The sequence below is a fragment of the Amborella trichopoda genome, chromosome 10 (assembly GCF_054954075.1).
Source record: "Amborella trichopoda isolate Santa Cruz 75 chromosome 10, AtrichopodaSantaCruz75HAP2 v2.0, whole genome shotgun sequence".
Taxonomy (NCBI): domain Eukaryota; kingdom Viridiplantae; phylum Streptophyta; class Magnoliopsida; order Amborellales; family Amborellaceae; genus Amborella; species Amborella trichopoda.
This window is the reverse complement of record NC_142345.1, coordinates 37,438,878-37,464,139: the sequence shown is the minus strand read 5'-3', so window position 1 is coordinate 37,464,139 and position 25,262 is coordinate 37,438,878. Positions and strand designations below refer to the sequence as shown.

The window sequence follows — 25,262 nt, the reverse complement described above, 5'->3', positions numbered from 1 at the left end:
ACGTCTATAGGCGAAAATAAATAGGGATTTCGCTTACCCTTTTCATCATTCAAAGTTCATCTCACGATTACGATTGTCTGGTAGTATTTCATTTTTTTTTTATAAATCGGAATGACCTGAAATTTGGAGCATATGTTCATAAAAAATAGGTGAATCTATGAAAAATATCAAAAAAATATTTTACATGAAAAAATTAACCAAAATACCCCCAAAACATTTTGAGGGTATTTTGGTCAATTTTATTTTTACAAATTATTTTGTTTATATTTTTATTAAGTGCACTTCACTAAGATGTATACACGCTCTAAATTTAAGGTCATTCTGATCTGTAAAAAAAATAAAAAATGAAACATTATCGAACAATCGTGACTGTATGATAAACTTTGGACGGTGATGAAATTAGGCAAAATCACTGTTCATCTTCGCCTATAGGCATTGAGAAGACTTTTCTTATATATATATATATATATATATATATATATATATATATATATATAGGAGTGAATTAAGTATGCCCACTAGCCGACTGCTACAGTAAACGCCAATGACCTAAATTGAATCTGGGCCAATCTGACGATCACGACTTCTTTTCGTGCTTGAATTTTAAATTTTTTTTTTGTAAATTCAAATCACTTGAAATTTTACGTATATATTATTCTCATCAAAGCACACCTAATAAAAATATAAAAAAATTATCCGCAAAAACAATTGACTAAAATACCTCCAAAACTTTACAAGGGTATTTTGGTCAATATTTTTCATGTAAAATTTTTTTTTATATTGTTTGAAGATTCACCTATTTTTTATATACACAAACTCCACTTTTCAAATCATTCTGATTTGTAAAAAAAAAAAAATTCAAACACTACTGGACATCCAGAATTGTCAAATTGGCCTATATTCATTAGCATTTACTATAGTAGTACGTCATTGGGCTAACAGGATTTTTTCCCTCTATATATATAGTAATGATCTTATGATACCCTCCGACACCCATGTATATAAGACCCCAAAGAATTACCATTAAATTTGACACATACCTCTAGAAAAGTTATCACATGAACATGGATGTGGGATTTGATTTTTCTACAGATTTGTGCCAAACTTAATGGTGATCCTTTGAAATCTTACAAACACATAGGTGTGATTACTCATATATATATATATATATATATATATATATATATATATATATATATATATATATATATATATATATATATATATATATATATATCATCCCAAAACCAATTCATCCTGATCAATTCCCCCCACTAATCAGTATTCCAAATCAGGAATTGCCTGGTTTTAAAACACTAAAAGAAAGAAGTCAAAACAAAATCAGCCATGAATACTAATAATCAATCATCTCTAGACTGATACCCTTCGTACTCATTTTGTATTAGAAGTTGGATATTTGTAAGCTTTTTAAATTAAGAAATTTATAATAATAATAATAATATTATATACATATATATATATATATATATATATATATATATATATATATATATTTTTTTTTTTTTTTTTTTTTTTTTTTTTTTTCTTTTTCTTCTTTTTTTTTTGAGAATACAAAAATAATTCTATATATTTAATGTTTTACACTTTAGTCCGGCTCTTTTAGAGAGAGAGAGAGAGAGAGAGAGGTGCGTGTGCTTCACATTGCAAGAGGGAGCCAACCCTTTTGTTTCCTACAATCAAAGCAACCCCTCGTACTTCAGGTTCACACAGCATTATAGGATCATCCACGGAAAACTGAATCTCATTCCCAGCAAACATTGCCAATGGTGTCAGTATCACTCTATTATCCACAAATCATGTCAGTATCACTCTATCATACACAAATCCCATCTCTTTTAGTCGCATAAAATACCTAATCCCTCGTTTATCGAACTCCCTGCAAAAAATGGAGGTCACAAACATTATTGTTCTTTAAATATCAAAACGGGTGGTGGTTTTAAGAGCATCATTGAATAAACACTAAGTTCCAAAAATAAAATATTCTCGAATTTAATGATTGATCCCAAATCATCTAATTTCACATCTAATGAATAAAAATGATTGTGACCTCGATATACAAAACATAAATAATCGCTTTTTATTTACATTATAAACATTATTAGTGTAGTCTTCTACATCGACTCCCCCGGGTGAATTTTTTTGGTCATCGTAGACAAAAATACCCCTCAAACTAATACAAAAGGCTTCAAGTGTAAACCGGTTTGACCCTTAAAGTGCAAGACCGACCTTGGCTCCAAGAAATTTCCCCTAGGCCAAACCGCCCTTAAATTTAAATTTTGTCAGAGGTACTTTGGTCTAAAATGATTTAAAAGTTCACTTGGGGAAAATCATAACAAAGTATATAATGTGAATAAAAAAGTATCAAGGGAGTCTATGGAAAAAAATTTCACGGTAGGGATTTATATAAATTTCCTATTTTTAAAAGTTTTTTTTTTTTTTTTTTTTATTTTTTTTTAAAAAGAACGAACTAGCTGCAAACGGAGCGAAAAGGACTTCTCTATCCATAATAACAATAGTAACCCCCAACTTTCATATTCGATGAATGTAATTACCACAGGCCCAAGGCAAAGGCAACACAAAATACATCGTCTCTATTGTGTATGACGATGTATCCAAAACTATGGCCAACAAAATAAGATCAAACTAGGCGATTCGGCATTGCATGGACAGTATTTAAAACCTGCCACAATAATGCATATTTTAGGATAATTTCTGCAAGATGGGTTTGTTATAACAGTAAGAACAAATGAGCTCCATTTTCATGGTTGTACAAAAATGATATCAAGGTTGGGAACTGAGCAGCTTGTGACAAGAAAGTAATCATTAAATATCGGATAAAGCAACGCCCCTTTGCAACAAAAACCTGAAAGATGGGGTGCAGGTGCTTCATGTCCGGAGATCATCAGACATGGCTGCAGGTATGCAGTGGGTTGTCAAGATGTCAACTGTTGCAGCCCTGGCTGTCTTTGTCTCGAGAACGACAATCTGAAAGTTTGGCAAAATGGAATATACCATCAGTTGAATGAATGAGAAAAACAGAGACGAGAATAACAAACAATGAAAACCCATGATAAAGAAAGAAACAATGAAGAAGACTATGGGCCCGTTTCAGACAAGTATAAGTAAAGGCAGCTTTATTCATGCAAGCCGTTCTATCCGGCTTTGGTGCCAAGCTGATAACTACATCAAATTGACCCTGATTGTATGTAAAACACGGATTATTGGGGATGGGCAAACTTAAAAAAACTGCTGTGCCAATGTTCCCAATGCGGGGTTTGGTATGGCAATTTACAAACCAAATCCAACCGGTCATAATGATACCTAAGAGAGAGAGTGAGAGAGAGAGATTAAGCATAGGAGACCTACAAGGGACAAGGGATCAACAAAGTATATATATCTAACATCTACAAATAACTTCCTTTGCAGGAGTTAGGATTTGAGCGTTCCCATGGATGTGGGTGTGTGTGTGGGAGGAGGAAGGGAGGGAGGGAGGGAGGGAAAGAGAGAGAGAGAGGGAGAGCATAAAAACATTAAACATAGGAGACCTACAAGGCAAAAGGATAGATAAGGGTAAATAAGCAACATCCACAAACAAATTTGTTTGAAGCAGTTGGGATTCAACTGTTCGTGTGTATTTTGTTACACAGAGAGAGAGAGAGAGAGAGAGAGAGAGAGAGAGACCTGTTGGTAATCCAAGTTGAATTGCAAAAACTCGCCCTCATAGTTCTCCACAAGGTTAGCCAGGTGCTTTAGATTTTTTATCGGTTGGCCATTAAATGCGAGAACCTGGGCTTACACAAATAAAAAGAGTTGCACAAAATGATCAGTAAAAAGAGGGAAGCCAAAGCCAAAACTTTACAGAAACCAACCTGAGTGTTGACAATATCTTCGTAACCTATGTTTATGTCAGCCACAAGGACCTGCAATATTCAATTGAGGAAAAGCTTTCAAATTCAAAGTCCTAAAAGAACTTGATAAAAGAGATCCCAAAATCCGCAGAGAAAATCACAGATGCAATGTAAGAGACCTGAGAAACCACCACCAGCTGTTCATCTTCTGTTTGTGACATTGAATGCAAGAGTTTGTCCAGCAGTTTGACAGGAGAGTCATAGTCATAATCTTTTCCATACTGAAATTAATCAAACATCAAATTCAGTACAGGAAGACCCAATTGCATTAATTTTCATCTCCCTCCCTCACACTCCTCACACATGCAAACATACACATCAATGATAAATTCGTACGACATCCCAAATTGAGAAATGGCAAAGGTTCTTCCAAGACCCAAATCCAGCACAAACAAGCCATGCAAGGTCCCTTCAATGACCCAATAGTCAAACCAAATTAACGTGGAAACCATCTTGGCTAGGTCCCTTAATCAGAGGCAGTATTCACATCTCAATTCATGAACAGCTGATATTCACTAAGTTGATGCACAACCCTAGCCAAATTATGTAATCCTCAATATCAGTACCCATCCAAGCATTTTTCTTTAAACCACGCCATCCAAGCATTACATCTATAAACCCTCAACATTGTATGTTTTACCCTTGAAAAGAGAGAATGCATCAAAAGACAGTCCATTAAATCAAAAAAATCCGTACACATAAAAGTAAATCCAAACAAGTCACAGCCTCAAAGATGATCTATTTGGAGAACCTCATGGATATTCACAAGCCAACTTAAAGTCAACACTCTTGGTAGGTGCAAACACACCAAATCAAATGGTTATGAATTTCCTAACACTGGAACCCAGCAAAGCGTTGAAGAACAACTCGTCTCCAAACCTAAGAACAACGTCATAACTCCAAAATGATCTTGTCCCAATTCAGAGTTGAGAGTCCTACTCGGAATCCAGTAAAGTATTGAATAACAACAAATCTCTCACTGAAAGTTGAGAGTCGTACTCGGAATCCCAATCCAGCGATTTCGACAAGGAATCTTCACCGAACCCGTTTCTTGTGAAGTTTGGAATCTCGATTCCAACATCTATAGAATTTTGTTTCCAATATTTACTGATTCTCAATTCCGCAATTGGTAAATCTCGAGTCTACACTTGTTGAAACAATACTTGACTTGATTGTTTCCAAATCCATATTCCTGAACAACAAGTACCACGTTTTGAAGAGCAAGAAACAACGAACCAATCAAACATCGAATCTTGTGTCCACCCTCATAGAACCTTTTTTCTTTTCAATCGTTATACCACAAAATCAAATACTAATATTCTAAGTGCATATATATGTGACTTACAAATTCACTGACGTATTTATTGATTTTGATATAAGTTATTTGGAAACTAAACTAGAGACGATTATCTTCCAAAGTTCATGTGTGCTTCAAACAAAAATCTGATGAACACACTGCAGAAGTTTTGGTTCCACAGATCAACATTCCAATGCAAAAATCTAAAGTTAAGTTCTTAACAAGTTTAATTCTAATGCCTTTTGCAGGTAACAATGGCAAGCATAACTTCTTTTACAGGGCCTTGGAGAATTAAAATAAGATAACTTGCCCTAGCAACAACAAAAATTGAATACTCCACACCTTCACCCTTGGCATCAAAGGCACATACCCCTTCATATGGGTCGAGACTTGAATCCAAACTGGTACGAATCTCGATTCCAATCTGGGTCGAATATCGATTCCAAAATGGTATGAATCTCAATTCAAAATTCCTAGGAATCTCAATTTCAAGGATATCGGAATCTTGATTCCAAAAGGTTGGAAACTCAATTCGATTGAGCCCAGAATATCGATTCCATCTATGTAGGGATCTCAATTCTATTTCGGTCCAATCTCAATTCCTATAAAATAATCTCATTTCCCACAATTCTACTTGTACGGACGTCGATTCCAAAAGCAAGAGTCTTCTAGCCGGCCATGATTCTGAAATTCTGATTCCTAAAACAATTCAGATTCGGAATCGTTCCAACAACTATGATCTTGTCAATGAAAAAATCCACTCACCTATCTTAAAATCCCTCGCCTAAGCACCATATGACATAGCCAGCCCTCCCTCCCCTTGAAAACAACTATGATCTTGTCAATGAAAATCAACTCACCAATCTTAAAATCCCTCGCCTAAGCACATTATGGCATAGCCAGCCCTCCCTCCTCTTGAAAAAGTCCCTTGCAAGTCTAAAAAAAAACTGAACCCCCTTTTGAGACTTACCACATAGATGTGAGAACAAAGCTTGCCTCTGGTACCCTCCCCAATCTCTCTCCAAAACATTACCAAAAAGCTCTTTCTACCTTGTGATGCCTCGGACACCAAGCACACACAGGGAGCTTTCAAAATTCTAAGGAAGCTCAACTTTACAACCTAATTGAAGACCACATCCTTCAAGTAGGCTCTCAACAATGCCCATCACAAGGGTTCAATAAGGTTAATCCCTTTTCCGGAACACCATTTCATGCTATCTAGTGGTAAATCATTTCTTCTCTCCCTTTTCAAGAGGTGCTCCACAAGGATTAAAATCTCACCTGGGTTGATGGACCACATTCCCACCATTGCGATGGATATCCATCGGACTAATGAATCCTAGGAACTCTTCTTGCAAATTGTCAACCCCATAGCCCTTCCTCTTTTCATCAAATATCTAATGACATCAAAAACTATGAAACACGTCACAACTCAAGCCATAAGCTTCTCATTAAGTACAACTCTGGTAATAACTCTTCACTTCTTCAGGATATCCCAACTCATTAACTCCAAAGCAATCCTTCAGCTAATATCTGAGGTCGAAGAGATAACAAAACTTTCCCAATACCACAGCAGTCCACTTCCCAATAGATTTAGCATCCAATATAACGATGAATGCCTTTCGCTGTCCCTTGTGATGAGAGTGGAACCCAACCACCCAAATTCCTCCCCCATAGGGTGTTCATACGTGAATAATCTAACCTATCAAGCTTCCACAAATAGATCAAGACATCATCCATCACAATCTCGTTTAATTTCAACACCCTAGTTCTAGTAAAGCTCTGAAAATTCCACCACAAAAGTTTCATCAATAATTAGATTATAAATTCCAAAAACCAGACCTTGCTGGTGTGCATCATCAATTATCCCCTCTATGTACTTTAGCTAATTGAGGACACCAGATTCTACCTTCAATTCATTAGTGCTCCTCTACATTGCAACCCCACTTCCCCATCTCATGGCTCCAACAATAGTATAATGACACGAGATGCTACAATGAATTCGTTGATGGAGATGATAAACACCCAAATAAGTCCACTTCAAAATATTTTTTTTATTAAGAACATAATGATCTCAATCTAATTCGCTTCATCTCATGTGATAACAATTATACGAGAAGATATTGGCAGCATAATACTTAACTGGAATGTAAAATGTATGCATGAGCAGGTGTATATACTGCATACATATGAGGATACATGTCACTTCACATCTCGGTATATCATCTTGCCCTCTTCTTTTAATGTCTCTTTAAGAGGCTTTCTTTTAGAGAAATTATCATTGTGGGGTTAAAACCATCTTACAAAACCATTACAAAGGTCAAATGATCTTAATTAACATTAGATGGTTTACTTTTTTATTTTCATTTCACTTAGAAACCTTATCAAAGAATATGGTAAAAAAATGCACAAACTGTACCTATACTGAGTGGGAACCGTAACAAGCAGGGCAATCTAGTAATTTGTCCCATGTTAGTGGCCCGAGTGAAATGATAGGAGTACCCTTAAGTTTGGACAAATTATTAAATGCCTCATTTGTTTAGGGTTTCCCAATTATTTAGGGGCAACACAAGCATTTTGTAACATATTTTTTGATGAGGTACCTGAGTGAAATAAAAATTAAAAAGTAAATCTTCCAATACTAATTAGGATCACTTGACCTCCTTAATGATTTTATAAAATTGTTTGACCTCTTGAATGACATTTTCCCTTTCTTTAAAGGGTTTTACAGGTTGCTCCCTCCTTGAGAGGCCATAAAAGTATTTCTTATCAAATATTTAATAATTTTTTATTGAGAATGTTATTAATCCACAATCTACATTCTATATACATTTTATATCACACCATAGTATGTTATTCCAGCTAGTATATAGAACCAAGCATCATACATAGACATGATAGATAACCCTGAAAACTTCCATTATGTTCTAAATAATACCTGAGGGTCACTTCAACATAAAATTTCTCCAGCCTCATTCAAAACAAAACTGCGTGAGATGTTCCCCAAAAGATTGGCACTCTATGATCTATCACTGGATTCAATATATTCCTAAAAGATTATCGTATCTGGCAACTAACATTGGTAAAGGTTCTCTCTGAAAGATTCTCTCTCTCTCTCTCTCTCTCTCTCTCTCTCTCTCTCTCTCTCTCTCATGGTTCACTTAAGGAAGCATATCCAACACTCCTACCAATTAGAGTAAGGTATTCAGTACAACCATCCATCATCAGTAGTTATCAACAGAAGATGGGGATGAGCATTTGAACAGCTTTTCAGCTTGTCTTGGTCATCAGCAGAACAGCTCCTCATCTCTGCCCATTAATCAGTAGGGACAGTGAATGGTGACATTGAGTACCTTACACCATACTCGTTAAGTCCTTGATATGTATGAGATGTACATGCATAATTATAGGAAAACCAGTAATGAGGGAAGATGTAGAGAACCCCTCTTGCCAGCTGTTAGATGCGACCTGTAGCATAAAGGCAACCTCAAAATTTGTGCATCTATCACAAATTTCTTGAAAAGACAGTTTAATCCACGGGCAACTCAACTCTAATCTCGCCTGCAAAATCACATTTTATGAGTTTCCCTTGACAATGAGGGGACCCCATTCTGGTAGATACAATTAAAATTGAAGGATGCAATAGTTTTCGCTAAGTAGAATGCCCATGTTGTCGCAATTCCACCCAGACTTACTCCTGCACCACATCCTTGGACAATGCTCAAGGCTCTAGGTTGAGAAGCAGGGGCAACTTTTAATTTGTTATGAGCCCGAACAATGGATTCAATAAGTTCTTGCCAACAACTGTGGCAGCTGAATAGAAACATTAAATTGAAGGCCCAAACAAAATGAACACCTAGGGAACTTTGTGCAAAGTTTCCTCCCGTGATATGAGTTGCCACCCGTTGATTGCTTATGCTACCCCAAACATCCGCCTGCATTTTCCAACTGAAATGGAAAATTACTACCGAAATCGCATTGTACGTCCATAATAGACCTAAGAAGACATGTCAGGCAGATACTTGACATGCTCCCCCTCTTCTGGCTCTATCACAAGGGAAACAAAAACCCAGATTTGCTTTATCAGGTATCAAATAGGAGCTACGAGCAACTAGTAACACCTTTCAGTAGTATAAATACAGTCACATGGATCGTAAGTACACGTGTTGTAAATGCATGAGTGTGGTGTAGCAAAAACTTCAGTGTGGAGAGCTAGAGCCTTTGCCTCGTTGGATTTGTAATGCCTGGTTGGGCCCACGAATGTCAATAGAATGAAGCTGGAATGGGATCGAAAAAGTCTACCTATACCTATCAGGCCAGGGGTTTCCTGCTAAAGAATGTCTTGGGAAGGGACACTGCTCCAACCCACAGGGGGCCATTGTCTTTCAAGAACTGTAACTGAGATCACCCATAACTCCTGAACACAGCCCATGATAAAATCAATCACTTGATGTGTTCTCTGTGTTCGGATGGATCTACATAATTGCTTTGAAAAGTGATTCGAATTTGCTCAAGCCTTTTTTTTTTTTTGAATTGTTATTCGAATTTGCTCAAGCCATAGCAACCAGATAACGGCTGTCATGCCTATCTTCCAATGGATGAGACCCTTGAGCAGCAGCAAGGGAGAGAGTCATTGTTTTAGGAGGTCCTCAGTTGATGCAGGACAAAGTTGAAACCAAAGGATTGGAGGACTAGGGAAAATATGTATGAAGGCAACTTACAATGGAGAAACAGATGTCACACTGACTCTACCTGCACTTTGCACATGATGCACCTCTTCTGAATAAAGTTACTCAAGCATTGTGGTCATTACTATAGGCATACCCATTGGCTTCATCTCAACAGAGAACAATAGCAAAAGGGCAGCCATCCAACATTGCTACAGTCAGATGGTATTTTTTTTCACCACTGTTTCTGTACACAAGGGTTACCCAAACATTCAGGTTGCTATGCAACATTGGCTCCATCATCAACTGGGGATAGAGCATATCTTTTTTAGAGTAAATTGACTATGTATTAATAAAATAAGGAAGTACAACGGATTGGTAGATACTAGATACCAAAACAGCAAGGGGCCTAAAGAAGAACCCCTAAGGGTTCAGGAGAGCTATATGGGGATAGAGCATATCCATGTGACTTTTGTGATTCCTGCTCAACTTATGGCTTCCAAAAACCACAAAAAGTATTTTAAGATCACAAACTGTGCAATGGATTTTTCTAGTCAATGATGTAAAAAGATTGAGCTCCACCAAGGTGGCCAGGGGGAGTCTGTCCAAACGCTCATCCATGCATATATATGTATAACTTTTGCATATATATAAGAAAGGGCCCAAGATCTGGGCAGGGTGGTAGTACCAAAACATGACATTGCTGGTTCCATTCCTACCTACCATATACCTATTAATATGTATGAACATTTTACAATCATTTGTAGCAGGATTGATCCTCAATGTTTGGGTTGAATATCAAGCTCTAAATCACAAAAATCTTCTAATAGCCACTCTTGGAGTTCGCAATGAATCCAACAAAAAAAAAGGTTAAGTTTGATCTTCTAGAACATTTTCGATCTCAAAAAAAAATTGTAAAATGAATGTATTTTGGATTTTTTATTTTCTTTTGAAACCCTAACATCAGGTTCTTCTTTTTTCTTTGTTTTTATGTTTCTTTTTCTCTTTTGGGTTTTGGGAGTTTTTTTGTTTTTTTGGGGGGTGGGGATGGGAGTTAAAATGTCCCCCAACCGTACTACCCAAGAAAAATAAAAGAATTCTCCCCTTCATCCCCTTAAGAAGGGGAAAAAAATAAACCAAATGCCCCTTACATGAGGGAGATTTCCACCATTAGGCAAGGGGAGACCAAGGAAGGAACCTCCATTAAGGAGGCCAAGACCACCAACCTAGGCCTAGGCAGGGTGCTCTAGGGCGACCGTCTGGGAGCTAGACAGTCCATATTATTTGAACGATGTTTCCAGTAAAAACTGCAGCAACTGCAAATTCTTTCTACCTTTCTTTTTCTTGGGCTGGAACTCAAACCCAAAGACTATTTCAAGAGACAAGACTAACCATTTTAATTTTTATGGACCTCAGAAACAAGAGCAATCTGAAGAACTAACTGATCATTCTCAAAAAAAAAAAAAATTTCATCGCTACATTTCCCTTCACATTTTCACCCCTCAATCATTTATTTTTTGGGAATTCAAAGGATGCTTGAGGATACTATTCAAGCAAGGTATCACCATTAATATTAGATGGTAGTTCTTCATGCTCAAGGACATCCCCCGCTACAAAATGGCTTCACATGTCAACATAAAAGATGGACAGATGTAAAAGTTGTTGATACATCACAGGGGTTTTACACGTGGTAAGAATAAGCTGGATAAAATGCCTTAATCATGAACTAATCTCTACAATATTTTCAGAGACAACAACTCACCAAGTACATGGTGAGTTCCTGGGATCTCCCAACCTAGGGGGCAATCTCGCTCTGGAATGTCTTTCCCGCGCTTCAGGAAAACGATCTTCAAGCAATATCAATTATTAATTATGGGATCATGATCCCCTCTATGAGGGATCTCCATCTTCATTGTTAAGGACAACAATCCCCACCTCAAAGTCCAAGATAACTACCAAATTGACGACTTTCTTTATTTCACAAGCAATGCAACTATACTTTTAATATGCTTGTATTACTTACCGGCTATAAATAAAGAGATCCATAAAATAAATAATATATATAGTTTTACACTATATATACTCTTTAAGGTTGGGAGCAAGATCCGCCAAAAGGTTGGAATTGAGATCCCATGAGATCAGGATCTTTTGCGATCAAGATACAACACCCCAGACCATAGAGATCTTCTAGCCTCTCACAATCCCCCAATCCCAATTCTGATCCCATTCCCGGTCCAGCTTTTGATCCCAACAGCTATGATGTACTATCATATCAAAATCAGATTAAATCCAGCACCCATCCATTTTTATGGAACTGCCGATGCCCAGTGGAAAGATCACCATTCTATATAGATAAATATTCCACTGAACTCCTCAAATGAACTTGATAAGCCTAATCTCGGTCTGTTTAACAACTAGATGAAGCATTATTATCCACTGAAACATAAATTGATAACTGGAAAAAACTTACTCACATTGACCACTAAATAGAATAAAAAGGCTAGTTAAATTATTGACCAAGGCATTTAAATCCAAAGACTTGAAATATGCATCCTTACCCTCGTACAAAACTGGAAACACTACCAATATGGTCCATAGGACACAAACCATAGTAATCGCAACAAAAAGATCATTTCTATATAAAGCAAAATCCTCCAGACAAGGAAACAAAACTTCACAAACGGCTAATGCTTCAGATGATCCCTTTGTATTTTTCGTGAAGAAATGAAGACTAATCATTTGAGCTCAAATAATAACCATTCTCAAGGCTACCATAATTTATGGAACTCAAAGAGCATGCTGCCATTCCGAAACAAGATACCTTTAAGCTGCATTAAACTGGCATAAGAACCCTTTAGTGATGTATCACAAAGAACAAGTGAAAAAACAATTAGATATAGTTTTCAAGATACAGATCCAAGACCCATACATAAGTACATTTGATTTAAGTTCTTCTATTAGGTCCTTTGATCAGGAAGCATTTTATAACAGTTATATTCTCCAGTAATTAACAAATATCTGGAGAAATTAAACCCATCAAGATTAGACTACAGTAGTCTTGAAAAGCCTACCTCAGATCGAAGATACGGTACTGATATAGCTGAGAAAACAAATCCAGCAATGATGTAATATGATGGTGGCTTCCCTTTGATGTGTGCTGGGACAAGACGTTTATGTGTTGCAAGTTCTACTTTATATTCAAGGATCTTTGCATTGCGGAGAATCTTTATTTTGGCAGTCTCTCCAGTATATTTCTGAGAGACAAGGTAACTAAAGCCAATCCGTTCCCCATGCCTGAAAGGAACTAGAGAACCACAGAGAACACAGCAAAAGTTAACAGAAGCACCCAAAGAAATCTGCAGGTAGAACTGAAATATTGTAGCTATTTTGACAATTAAAAGGGAACCAGATGCATATAATAGTATAAATTGGACACATTTATCTCATGGAAAGAAGTTGCATTCCAAAGAGAAAATAAGAATTTACATCTGATCTTTTGAATGAATTTAAGGTCAAGATGATAAGGTTATTTTTAGGAATGCAAATCTCATGACCATTACAAACTCCAAGGCGCCTGGCATGCCCATGTGCCGTCATCTTGGCAGGAATTCCTTCAAAATTGGGAACCCACGGTTTTTTAAGATTTTTCCATACCCATGTTCCCTGAAGCGACACTTTGTTCCACTCCTTTTTTCCTGAACTTTCATTGCCTCGGTTGAACATGTTTAAAAACGCCGTCTGCCCAAGCCGCGCTGACTCGGGAGGCAACGTTTTTAAAGAACTCATAGTTAAATATATGTCATGCCGAAGTGAGAGGGTTAAAACATCAAAGTTAGTAGGCCAGTTTCTTTTCTCGATAAATTTAAAAGTTGTAATCAACACCATGACACACCTTGAAACAGGTCTTATAACATCTCAGACCCAAATGTTGCCCTATGGTCCATAAAACAAACAGAATCCTGACAATTATGCTGTCTACAGGAACTAAATGAAAACCTATGAATGACTAGACCATTGAGTAAAAGCAGATCAAACTACTGAAATCACACAACCTAGAGACGAGCCCAAAAAATACATCGGAGTGTAGAAACTTAAAGAACTCCCTATCCTCCAATCTGACATACATGCCTACCTCTAAACTCTTGGTTCAGATTTTGATACCTCAATTTGACACAGCTTCTACATTGTCAGTGATTTCTATTCAAGAAAAAAAAAATTCTTTTTTTGAAACGTTAACATTGTATTACTGAGCCAGTAATGGTTACAAAATTGGGAATACCGAGAGCCCCCAGATGGGTAGCTCTTGGCAAAATATTCGACAGAGAGCCATATACAAAAAAGGCTTATAATAGTCGCCCATTTACAATGATTTACAGTGGGTAGCCAAAAAAATAAAACCAAAAACCAGGGAAGACACTTTCGAAGCTACTAAGAGAGCCTGTGGTCCGTGACAAAAAAGGAGCAGGACCCAACATTATCTTCTTCTTGCACTCTAGCTCCCTCCTTCACCATGAGATCTGCGAACTCGTTAGACGCCCGCCATATATGCCTCCAAGAGCGTCCATATCCCTGCAAATGTGAAAGATTTCATTAAAAATGGTGGTCAGTTGCCATGGGGGGATCTTCCCACTTGCCCAAGAGATTGTATTGTGGGAGTCTCCTTCCACAATGAGGCGTGCTCCCCAAGACTGGTTGAACTTTTTCAGCCCTAGTAGCAGAGCCATAACCTCTGCATATTGGGAGTCACCACTACCGAGACATTCGGAGTATGTTAAGAGGACTTTCCGGTGGCGGTCTCTAAAAACTCCTCCCGCGCCAGCCGGGCCAAGATTCCCAATTGAACTACCATCAAAGTTTAACTTAATGCAGCCCGCAAGTGGGGGCTGCAAGTTGTTGTGTCTTATAGCCTTTCTCAGTTGCTGGTAAAGAATGTTCCCCCATTGACTATGGAAGAAGTTCTTTGGAATGCCCGCAAATGGAGACCAAGGTATTGATCCTGTGAAAGAGAGCTAGGTTGGTAGTTTTATACCTTGAAAAACTTTGTTATTCCTTTCAACCCATATAGTCCATATGGTAGCCGCTACAATAGCTTTCCACAGAGTTTAACCAGCTTTTGGCCAATGGGAGTCCAAGTTGTAAGAGATGAGGGCTCTGAGCGAGGATGGCGTGACCCACTGGTTACCGAACAGTTGTATTACCATACCCCACAGACCATATGCGACCTTGCAAAGAAGGAAGAGGAGAGGGTTAGATTCCTCCTCAGAAAGACATAAGGCGCATCTATTGGGGATGGGGATCCCCCTTTTTTGGAGTTGGTCCACCGTGAGGACTCTGTTGGATGCAGCAATCCAGTTAAAGGTTTGCACCTTGGGAGGGGCAATGGTCACCCACACTTTTGCCAAGACTGATGGCGGGTTGGCAGGAAGGGTAGGGGCCTGACAAAGGCTCTTATAGAAAGAGGCAACTGTGAAAAGACCAGTAGGAGTACACATCCACACCATAGAATCAGTCCCATTTAAGGGAATGAAACTTGAATGTAGCGCGCAGCTGAGAGAATGTGAAAGTGCAAGGCTTCCTCATCAGTGAGGTGCCTTTGGAAAACAAGGTTCCAGATTCTGCGGCCCCCTATTAGCATCATTTACTCAGCAACGGTGGAGTGTTTGTTAGTGGCTAGAGAGAACAGGGTTGGGAAATATCATATGAACAGCAGCAAGAAAACATTAGTTTGCTCAAACACAACCTCACAATAACCCCTTAGCAACCAAGCTACGTTGAATCATGATTTTGGCAAGTTAGCCAGCCAAGCTATGTTAGGGAATGACGAGATAATTTGGCATATTCAGTAAGGGACAAAATATATAATAAAGCATACAGATACAGATATAAATGATATGTGTGACCAAGGATGTTTCAAAATTTTGAATTCAACAATTAATGTTCCAAGAATGTTGAAACTACTCATTCTTTGAGAACAAAGCCATTGAACTAGTTATATTCAATTGTATTCTATGATTAAACTTTGAAAAAGAATTTACTAACATGCTCATTGGAATCCATGTAGGTTTGAATGGAAGGCATGCATTATGATCAGCCAACAACAAAATACATAACAGAGCGACCATTATCAATAGACCAAAAACTATATCCATTTTCTAGTGATTGCATGTTATTTTTTGAATCTACTGATTGCATGAACAAGGCCGCTTGAAGGGCTTTACAACCTCTAGAAATGAACCCATCGGCCGCGTGCCAACGATACAATCATTATTTGTGAGGTTCGCCCAAACAGCTCGCCAACCTCAGGTTGTTTAAGACCACAATGCATGGTATTAAGCTTGGAGATGAAGCTGTGCAAGGATTGAGTGTAACAGTAGAAAGACTGCCCTCAAAATGTTTAGGATAGGCCTATTCTTATGCATTGGTATTGCCCAGAAAGCACCTTTGGGATACCATCATAGGGAAGTTTGATCGAAGGCTGGCCTGATGCAAAGGCAGATTCTTATCCCTAGAGGGAAGGGTCACCTTAAATCCACCCTATCAAGCATTCTTATATTCTAGATGTCCCTCCTTGTGCTGGCATCAGTGGTATCCAAAATAGAGAGTGGTATGAGGAACTTTCTGCAGGCAAGGGCCAATGGTGAACACAAATTCCACCTGATTGTCCCGGGTCGTGTGTGTTGATCCAAAAAACCTAGAGGCCTCAGCATAAGAAGGCTAAGAGAAAATAATCTGGCTTTGTTGGGAAAGTGGTAGACGAGATTTGCAAGCAATAAGGGCCAGCTGCAGAGGTAGGTAATTGTAGCAAAATACAACATTGAAATTGGGGGATGGTCCCGAAAGCGCCCACCCCACAGAGCATCAGGTGAATGGAAAGCATAGCCAAGTGGAGACAAACGTTCAAGGAGGTGAATAGATTCAGAGTGGAAAGTGGGGAGCTTGTTAGATTTTGGAAAGACCTATGGGTGGGCGACCTGGTTCAGGATACACACAGGCCTGTTCTTCTCTCAATAGAAGTCAATGAAGAAGCTACCATTGCAGAAGTAGCTAAAAATAGGCAAGGAAGTCTTATTTGGTCCCCCCACCTTTAGAAGGACACTAATCAAAGGGGAAAGCTCACAACTAATTGCCCTTCTAAGCTTTCTTCAAGACTTCTTCTTCCGGCAGACTGGCCTTGATAGACTGATATAAGCCCCAGAGCCTTCAGGTAAATTCACAGTAGCCTCTTTCTACTCGAGCCTACCGTCCTACCAAACTCCCAAGACCATCTTCAACAACATTTGGGTCTCCCCAGTCCCTCACAAGGTACAGGCTCTTGGCTGGATCTTGGCATCAGGAGAACTAAAAGGATACCAACTTTAAAAAAGACACATTCAATTGCCAAATAGGTGTATCATGTGTTTGCACCAACAAGGAACACATGACCACCTTTCTTGCATTGCGAAGTAGCATCCCAGTTGCGGTCCACCTTACTCCAATTCTTTGAGTGGGAAAGGGTCACCCCGCAGTCCACCCCACAACTCCTACCGGCATTTCTAGTGCACCAACTACCCAAGATAGGCCCCCTACTTTGGATGGCCTCAATCATGGCCACCAAGTGGGGCATCTGGAAAGAAAGGAATGACCACATTTTCTTGGGTGAGATATACCGGTCCCATTATAACACTCTCTCTACTTTCTCTATCCCTCTCATCTCTCCTAATACTTTTGTAATGCAGTGTATTGGACCTTAACAAAGTAAAGTAGGGCTACATGCCACATTTTGTATAGAGCTCCTAATTTTGTGGGTACCCGAAAAGGGTCACTTTTTCTTGTATGCATATTATCATAATCATCATCATCAACTTTTTTTCTTGTACAAATATACTATAAATATAGTCAAACACTTCTTGAAAAAAAAAAATTTATTTTGATATTAACATGATTATATGATTAATTGTTTTTTGTTTAGCTATGTAATTCATAGCCATTCATATTTTCGAATATATTTTTATATTTCTTCCAAATGACTTTACGAAAATTTTCTACATTTTTAAGTTTTTCCCCTTAAATACTCTTTTTTTTCTTTTTTTTCTATTTTTCTTTTCTTACTTTTTTTTTACTTTTGACCAGTATGACCAGCAAACAGATCCGGTTTGACTGGTCCAATCAAACTAGTACAATACTGTCACAGGTTTGAACTCATTCCGGTCTTAACAACGTTGATATACATTCATATATGTGAGTTGCTTTCCTCAAAACTGAGGCGCCTGCCTAGGCAGATAACCTGGCCACCAAGGCGTCAACTACATACATACATACAAACATATATAAATACATACATATACATGCAAAAATTTTTTGAAGATGGTGATATATATATATATATATATGGAAGATACTACAAAACACCTGTAGGTGAAAAGGAACAGCGATTTCACCTACCCTCATCACCATCCAAACTTCATCGCACGGTCACAGTTGTCTGGTAGCATTTCAAATTTCATTTTTTTTTAACTAATTGAAATGATCTGAAATTTGGTGCGTATGTACATCTTAGTAAGGCGCACCAAATAAAAATATGAAAAAAATAATTTGTAAAATATAAATTGGCCTAAATACCCTTATATTTATAGGGGTATTTTGGCCAATTTACATTTTACGAATTATTTTTTCATATTTTTATTAGGTGCGCCTCACTAAGATATACACATGCTCCAAATTTAGATCATTCTGATTTTTAGAAAAGAAACGAAAAATGAAACACTACCGGACAACTGTGACAATGCGATGAACTTTGGATGGTGATGAGGGTAGGCGAAATCACTGTTCATTTTCGCCTATAGGCGTTGTATATATATATATAAGTGTAGTACAGCAAACTCCAGAACTAATCATCAATGCAACGTGATGACCACATATTTGAAACTTTGAATACCTCTTCTCAAGCAAGTGCATCAGCTTCTACATTAGACTATATCCATGAGTAGCCAAATGCCAGCACTAGTTTCCTAATATGGTCCCAAATATCTTTAAAAAAGAGGTGTAACTGCCAAGACAATCCTCCCCCTTACTTAGGTAATAACAGTAGTGGAATCCCCTCTATGAGAATCTCATTCACTCTTCCAACTTGTATCTTCACATCAAACTACAATGAGCAGGGACCAGGTCTCCGCCTCATCTAAAGCACAATTGTGTTGAGGCCCAAATTAGGTCCTTAGTATCTTCTGCCAGGGTTCCTTAGGTAAGCACCCCCATTAGCAGGTCCAGGATTATCCCTGGAGCTCCCATAAAAGGTCAACTTCAACAAACCGTTTGGGGGAGTGCTCCACTTCATCGACCTACACCCTTTCAGCAATTTAGCTCTAACAATTTCCTTTCATTAAGTTTCAAAATCTGTCACAATATAGAGAATAAAAAAAAAATTCTGGAGTAAGTATTTAAAATGGGTGGGATTAAGTTAAAGAGGAGGGAACAAATCAAGAGAGGTTTGTGGAGTCTGGAAATTTCATCTTCTTTAATTTTAATGACTGAAGGTCCCCCATTTGGAGGCAAAGGAGTTACTGCAAGGATCAACAGAACCCACATGCCCTTCGACCTACGAATTGTCCATTACTTAATTTGATAGTTGCCACTGAGGTTGGGCGCTGCAAACCTCAACAATTCGACATTGTAAACAGCCCCAATATATGATCAGATAGTCTTCCAAGAAAGGGTGATTTCCCCAGGATGGAAGATACTTTGACAGGATGAAATCAACGATTCTCCCATGTAAACTGCCCAAATGATCAGATAGCTTTGATGAGAGGGTGAATTCAATTGTTGGATGAAATCTTGGATACATACAAAATAAAATGGGTACATATACAAGCACGCACAAGGTAACTGTTTGGGAATAGTATAACTGTTTCGCAGATAATTTAGTCTCTAATCCATAAGAGGAAAACACAGTGCGGCCAAATAAAAAGAAAACTGATTAGCATTACTACCCACATTTTGGGTGACAATAAAAAAACTGGGCGAATGTATGTGGCCAAACTACCCTCCTAATAGTTTTCAATTTTCATTTTCAAACAAGACCTACAAAAAAAAGGTCGGTTAGGGCACTTCTTTTTCTTTTTTTTTTAAATGGTACTTCCCAAATACATCCTTTTTAAACCCAAGATGAAACTTTTACTCGTGATTAGAAATCTTGACTCCATGAAGCATGACGCCATAATTGTTCAGTTCTCTTTCTATTATTTTAGAAGCAAAAGAAGGAAAAGATAACGACACTTCCAACTCCGTCAAAAATTAGACAAGGCCTATATGGAAATTTACCTACTCCATCACATCCCTAACACATTGGAATGTTCCAATAATATAAATAAGCATAAAGAAAGAGAGAGCTGAAAGATACAATAAAACTCATTACAATATCATATACATGAGTTGAAGTATGCTTGCAGGTGTGTATAACTATGAAGCTTAGAAGTGATACATCACATCAAGCCATTCACATAAATATGAATAGAGAAAGACATAACATAAACTTATTACAATTTCATGTGTGTGCCACTAACATACATATGCATATAAAGAAAGAGTAGAAAGATACATCAAACAACATTAGCAAATGTCATAAACATAAATCGGTGTGCAGTGATATATCATACTTCCAAGTTATAGCCAGCAGGTTAGCCACAATATCAAAATAACGTCCAATAATGAAAATACAGTCTTAGATAGGAACCAACAACTCTTAGGAAGAATCATGAAGTCTGGGGAACATACCGGTGCCATCATTAGCAATGTCGATGTCATCGAAGCTAAGGATTATATCTGATTGTTTCAAAAACTTAAATGCTGGAGCTGTGGGCTCTACTCTTCTGATACGAACCCCCTTTTGATTAGAAGTCATACCCATGGCTTTCCGCAAATCAGGATTTTCCATCTTCTGCCACTCAACCCCAAGTACAGGAAATCCTGCCATCAAACAACAACAGACACATAATGACCGAATTACAAGATGATAATGAGGATTCAATATTTAACTGTATGGAAAACTTTTACATGTACCTAATTTTACCAATGATCTAAAAAAATGGAACAGAGAATGACAAGAAAAATTGGAAATAAGAATGCAAATTCAATTAACAACCAAGAAACATAAGGTCTTATCATATATATGAGATGCACATGAGCATACCTGTATAATCCCCTGACTGTTCATAGTCTTTGATGAAATGCATGATGACAGGAGTCGGAATGACATACCCAATATTCTCCACATCTTCATGCTTAAGAGACTGAAATGCAATACCAACGCATTGGCCTTTATCATTAAAAGCAGGTCCACCAGAATTTCCCGAGTTTATAGCTGCATCAATCTGTAAAAGAAGTTTAAAAAAGTAATAAGAACATGTCACCAAATCATCTTGCAGCACCATAAGCAGCAAGATAAAATAGAAACAAGTACTGTTTTGAGACTAAACAGATATAGTACATGATAAATAACATTGGGAAGAATGCTTGAACAAAGCAAATATGGTAATAAAGAACCAAAACAAGTGAAATCAAAGTGTTTGACCTGTAGACCTAAAAGCTCCGTGGACCCATGGACATAAGATAAGATCTCCATACGTGATACAACACCACTTGTCACAGAAATTGTGTCGCCACCTATTGGATAACCAACGACAGTAACAGCATCTTGCAAAGCAGGTAAAGATCCAAATTCCACAGGAGATACTCCTTGCCAAAACTCATCATCATTAACTGTCAGCATTGCTGCAACAGAAAAAAAGCATACATGTACTGAGAGATTTTCCACATTCAATGTCTAAATTCCAATTTTGCTTAAGCATTTCTGAATAACCTTTTTATAACCCCTCATGGAGAATGCAAAGAATAAAGTAATCGTACATTAATAAAATCAAATACCTAGTACTTGTTCTATTACAAACATTTTTTATGGTTGAGGATCACATCAAATGTACACATATAGCTACAAAAGGCGCAGAAATATGAAATATATACTATACACTAAACAGTTTCCAAAAAACAAATATGAAATATATATACTAGACACTAACATGGAGATCAGGCAGGGAGAAAAAATAGGGATAAGAGGAGTTGAGAAAGGAGGGAAAAGAAAAAAGTTGGGAGGGAGGAGAGAATGCAAACAGAAAAGGCAACTCGTCAACTACTTCCCTACACCCACACAAACAAAAGAATCTGCTTCTGAACGACCTTACAACTATAGCTCCTTGACTTGAAGGGGGAATTCCAAAATTCCCCATCCTCCAAAAGTACATAGAGACAATCACTATTAGCCAACCAATGACATTGTCAATCTCTCCCACACATCAGGGAAACTAAGAGTAATTGAGAAAGATTCCCAAGTCCCGTGAAAGGAGCTCTGGCCAGCCATCAGTGAGTTTTGAATGTCTAAAAGAATTGGAAAACACCAAAGACCCGCCATCCCAGAATGGCCTGTAGAAATTGTGCAAACCCTGACGATCTATCGTTATTACTAGCAAACATTATGGAACATGGAATTTATGAAAAGAAAATCATGAATCTATAACCAGACGTGTCAAAACTAGGTAAAAAATAAATATTATTCCATGTTAAAGCATCTAGGAAAGACATTCTAGAAAAATCATCAACATGTCAGCCTAAACATCAAATTCAGTGACACAAATAATTTGACCGGGTACAAATACTAACGTGCTCTACCAATGTAAAGCATCTTGGCAACGGCAAAGTGTCTAGGTTCAAATATTTCAATGGTGAAGTATGTATATGTAGGCAAGACATTCTACAAGAAGATTTAACAACAGCTCAATCAAAACATCCAATTCAGTGATTCAAATAATGTGAACTGGTAGAAATATGAATAAAGAATGCTAATGTAACTGAAAAGTGCCCTTCATCAACAAGAAAGAGCTAACTACTCAAATTCTCCAACAATTAGCAAATGCTTTGCTAGGAACATCTAAATCAAAAACTGAATATAAATGAAGATTAATTTTTACCAAGCAAAGAAGCAATTTTTTGTTTTGGAGTCAGTAATAAAGCTGAAACGTTAGAGCATCTATATAGCGATGACCAAGCTTAAGCAGGCGAGCTTAAAACAATGTAAGCTTGAGGATTCTTCAGGCAACTCCAACTTCGACAATAAAGACCCATAGCATCCATATCAATGATTCAAATTACACAAACTAGGCACTAACTAATACATGTATAGGTTTTTTGGGTAAAAAAAAATACGTAAACAAGACCCATAAACACATAGCAACCAAATTTAAATAAAATGTACTCTGATTCTTGAAACAAAGGAAACAAACCAAAAACACAAAAAACACAAAGCTAAAAGAAATGCACTATTCTACACAAAGCTAAATAAAGTGCTCCATTCCGCAGAAAGCCAAATGAAATGCTTTATTCTTACCAATGTCGCACTCAGTTCCAATTGCTAAAACAGTGGCCAAGTACTTTGTATCTGACCCTCTCTTCTTTAGCTTAACCTGGGTATAATGCTCAACTGAGTGAGCGTTTGTCAAAACCCTACGTCCACTAACAATGAACCCGCTACTACTAGAACTGTACTGCCTCTTTCTTTGCCATGGCAAAGAGAAATTGGGCTCAGTGTGAACGCAAAAAACCTTTACTACAGCATCCATGGAGGGAAGTACCTTCCCTAAACACTCTTTCTTTATGTCAGTTGGTGGGGGCGAAAACCTAGCATTGTTTTCAGGAATTCTCAAGCTCCTTCTTTGTGGCGAAACCAAAACCAGATCAAGCGCTCCATGTTCTCTCTCTAAAGGAGTGTCTCTCTTGGTGGCATCTCTCAAATGACCAACCCCATTGCTCTGAACTGCAACAGGGGGCAACTTCTTCGGTCTCCCCCTTTTCCGAGCAGTTGGCGCACTTTGATTGATAACCTCAACATCCATGATTGAGAAAACTGGATCCATTGAAGCGCCAGAATCGCCTGGTATTTGAGAATTAGAGGATGCACCATTCTTGTCTTTCTTACTTTTTCTTCCTCGTTTTCTAGGTGTTTCTTCCATTCTAGCGAATAAAAGGGAACTGAGAAATAGAGTTTCTTTCTCTAGGTTTTATGCAATGCCAGCCAAAACTCAGATGCCACAGAAGAATACTCCGAAGAGCCTAGTAAAGTACTCCGCCATTGAAATGGATCAAGGAGGTTCCATTTTTACCAGATGAAGATCAAAGAAGAGAAGTGTTTGATCCAAAAACCCTAATACAAATGCAGGGTTTTTTTTGCTGTCTTAAGAGGATGGGATACGACGGAAATAGACGAATGTATTGATCTGCTGCCACAAAGAAATCTATATATTGGTCTGCCGCCACAAAGAAATCTAGCGGCGCCCAAATAGGACAGCGAAGATTTGAGTATAGGGTTTGATTATATCATAGTATTTTCCCGCCGGATCATATTGCATACATACTCTCTCGGTCATAAGACTCGCTCGGGAGAATTTTTCAATCTGAAATTTCGGACGACCTAGGTATCATGGGTGATTATTTTCAAACGATCAAATTTAATATTGAATTTTCTAACAATCAGATCTTACCGTCAAAAAAATTGAATGATATATATTTTGAGGTATTATTTTTGTTAAATTGAAATTTGGATATTCTTTTAAGGGGTGGCAATGGGTCGGGCCCTGCTGGACCCAAACCCGGACACAGACCCAACCTTTCATATCCCAGAGATAGACCCGAGGTCGTGTCTTAGTTGGTGGCAATGGACCAGTTGGGTTCCTAGTTGGGTCCATTGCCACCAGCTGAGACACGTGGGTTATGATTATGAGTTTTTTTTTTTTTTTGACCACTATATACTCATATTATTGGCAATATTTAAAGGAAAATTGTTTCATGTGGGCTGGACTTTTCTATATATGCTTTCCAAAAAGTGTAAAGCATCCATTTTAAAGATGGATACTTACTAACAGTCCAAATGTTTTCGTACTAGAATTATTATTTCTAACTGTCCAAAATCTAAAAACAATGGAAACTAACGGTCTAAATGTTTTCTTACTACTTATTTATTTATTTATTCAAATTCATGATCCCCATGGTAGAGATTACATGCCCTTAAAAATTAAGTCAAGAAATCCATCTCAAAAATAGATTTATTAATAGGCTTGCATTTCTACATATGCGGGATTGGCCGCATAGAAATCAGGTCCATATTTTAAATATTGTTCAACATTTAGGAATCGAAAATTGTTTCATGCGGGTTGGACGGCATTCCTACATATGTCATCCAAAAAGTGTAAAGCATCCATCTTAAAGATGGATGCAAGTGGGTGCTCCATCTATACACAATGGAAACTAACGGTCCAAATGTTTTCTTGCTAAAATTATTATTTTTAGTTT

The 25,262-nt window shown here is 37.7% G+C and overlaps 1 protein-coding gene across 3 annotated transcripts; it reads right to left on the bottom strand.

Annotated features, from left to right (window-relative positions):
* Positions 1-1,736: 1,736 nt before the first annotated feature.
* DEG9 (DegP protease 9) lies at positions 1,737-24,158 on the bottom strand. 3 transcript variants are annotated; one of them, XM_011622595.3, is made up of 10 exons: positions 23,305-24,158; positions 21,439-21,638; positions 21,058-21,238; positions 20,643-20,834; positions 12,965-13,197; positions 4,049-4,150; positions 3,891-3,941; positions 3,703-3,807; positions 2,885-3,006; positions 1,737-1,897 (listed from the first exon to the last, which is right to left on the bottom strand). In XM_011622595.3, the coding sequence occupies exons 1-9, from the start codon at positions 23,924-23,926 to the stop codon at positions 2,908-2,910; spliced, it is 1,785 nt and encodes a 594-aa protein (XP_011620897.1). In that variant the 5' UTR covers positions 23,927-24,158; the 3' UTR covers positions 1,737-1,897; positions 2,885-2,907. The 3 variants fall into 3 exon arrangements, with proteins under 3 accessions (XP_011620897.1, XP_011620896.1, XP_006836679.1); XM_011622594.3 differs by lacking the exon at positions 1,737-1,897 and adding an exon at positions 2,526-2,701; XM_006836616.4 differs by lacking the exon at positions 1,737-1,897 and having other exon boundaries at positions 2,694-3,006.
* Positions 24,159-25,262: the final 1,104 nt, after the last annotated feature.

Excerpts from the sequence above, each read along its gene's own strand:
- DEG9 (XM_011622595.3), bottom strand. The coding sequence starts at position 23,926 with ATGGAAGAAACACCTAGAAAACGAGGAAGAAAAAGTAAGAAAGACAAG. Across the intron at positions 21,639-23,304 it reads TGGAACTGAGTGCGACATTG|CAATGCTGACAGTTAATGAT; the intron begins GTAAGAATAAAG and ends TTTCTGTTGCAG. Across the intron at positions 3,942-4,048 it reads AGCTGGTGGTGGTTTCTCAG|GTCCTTGTGGCTGACATAAA; the intron begins GTCTCTTACATT and ends TGAATATTGCAG.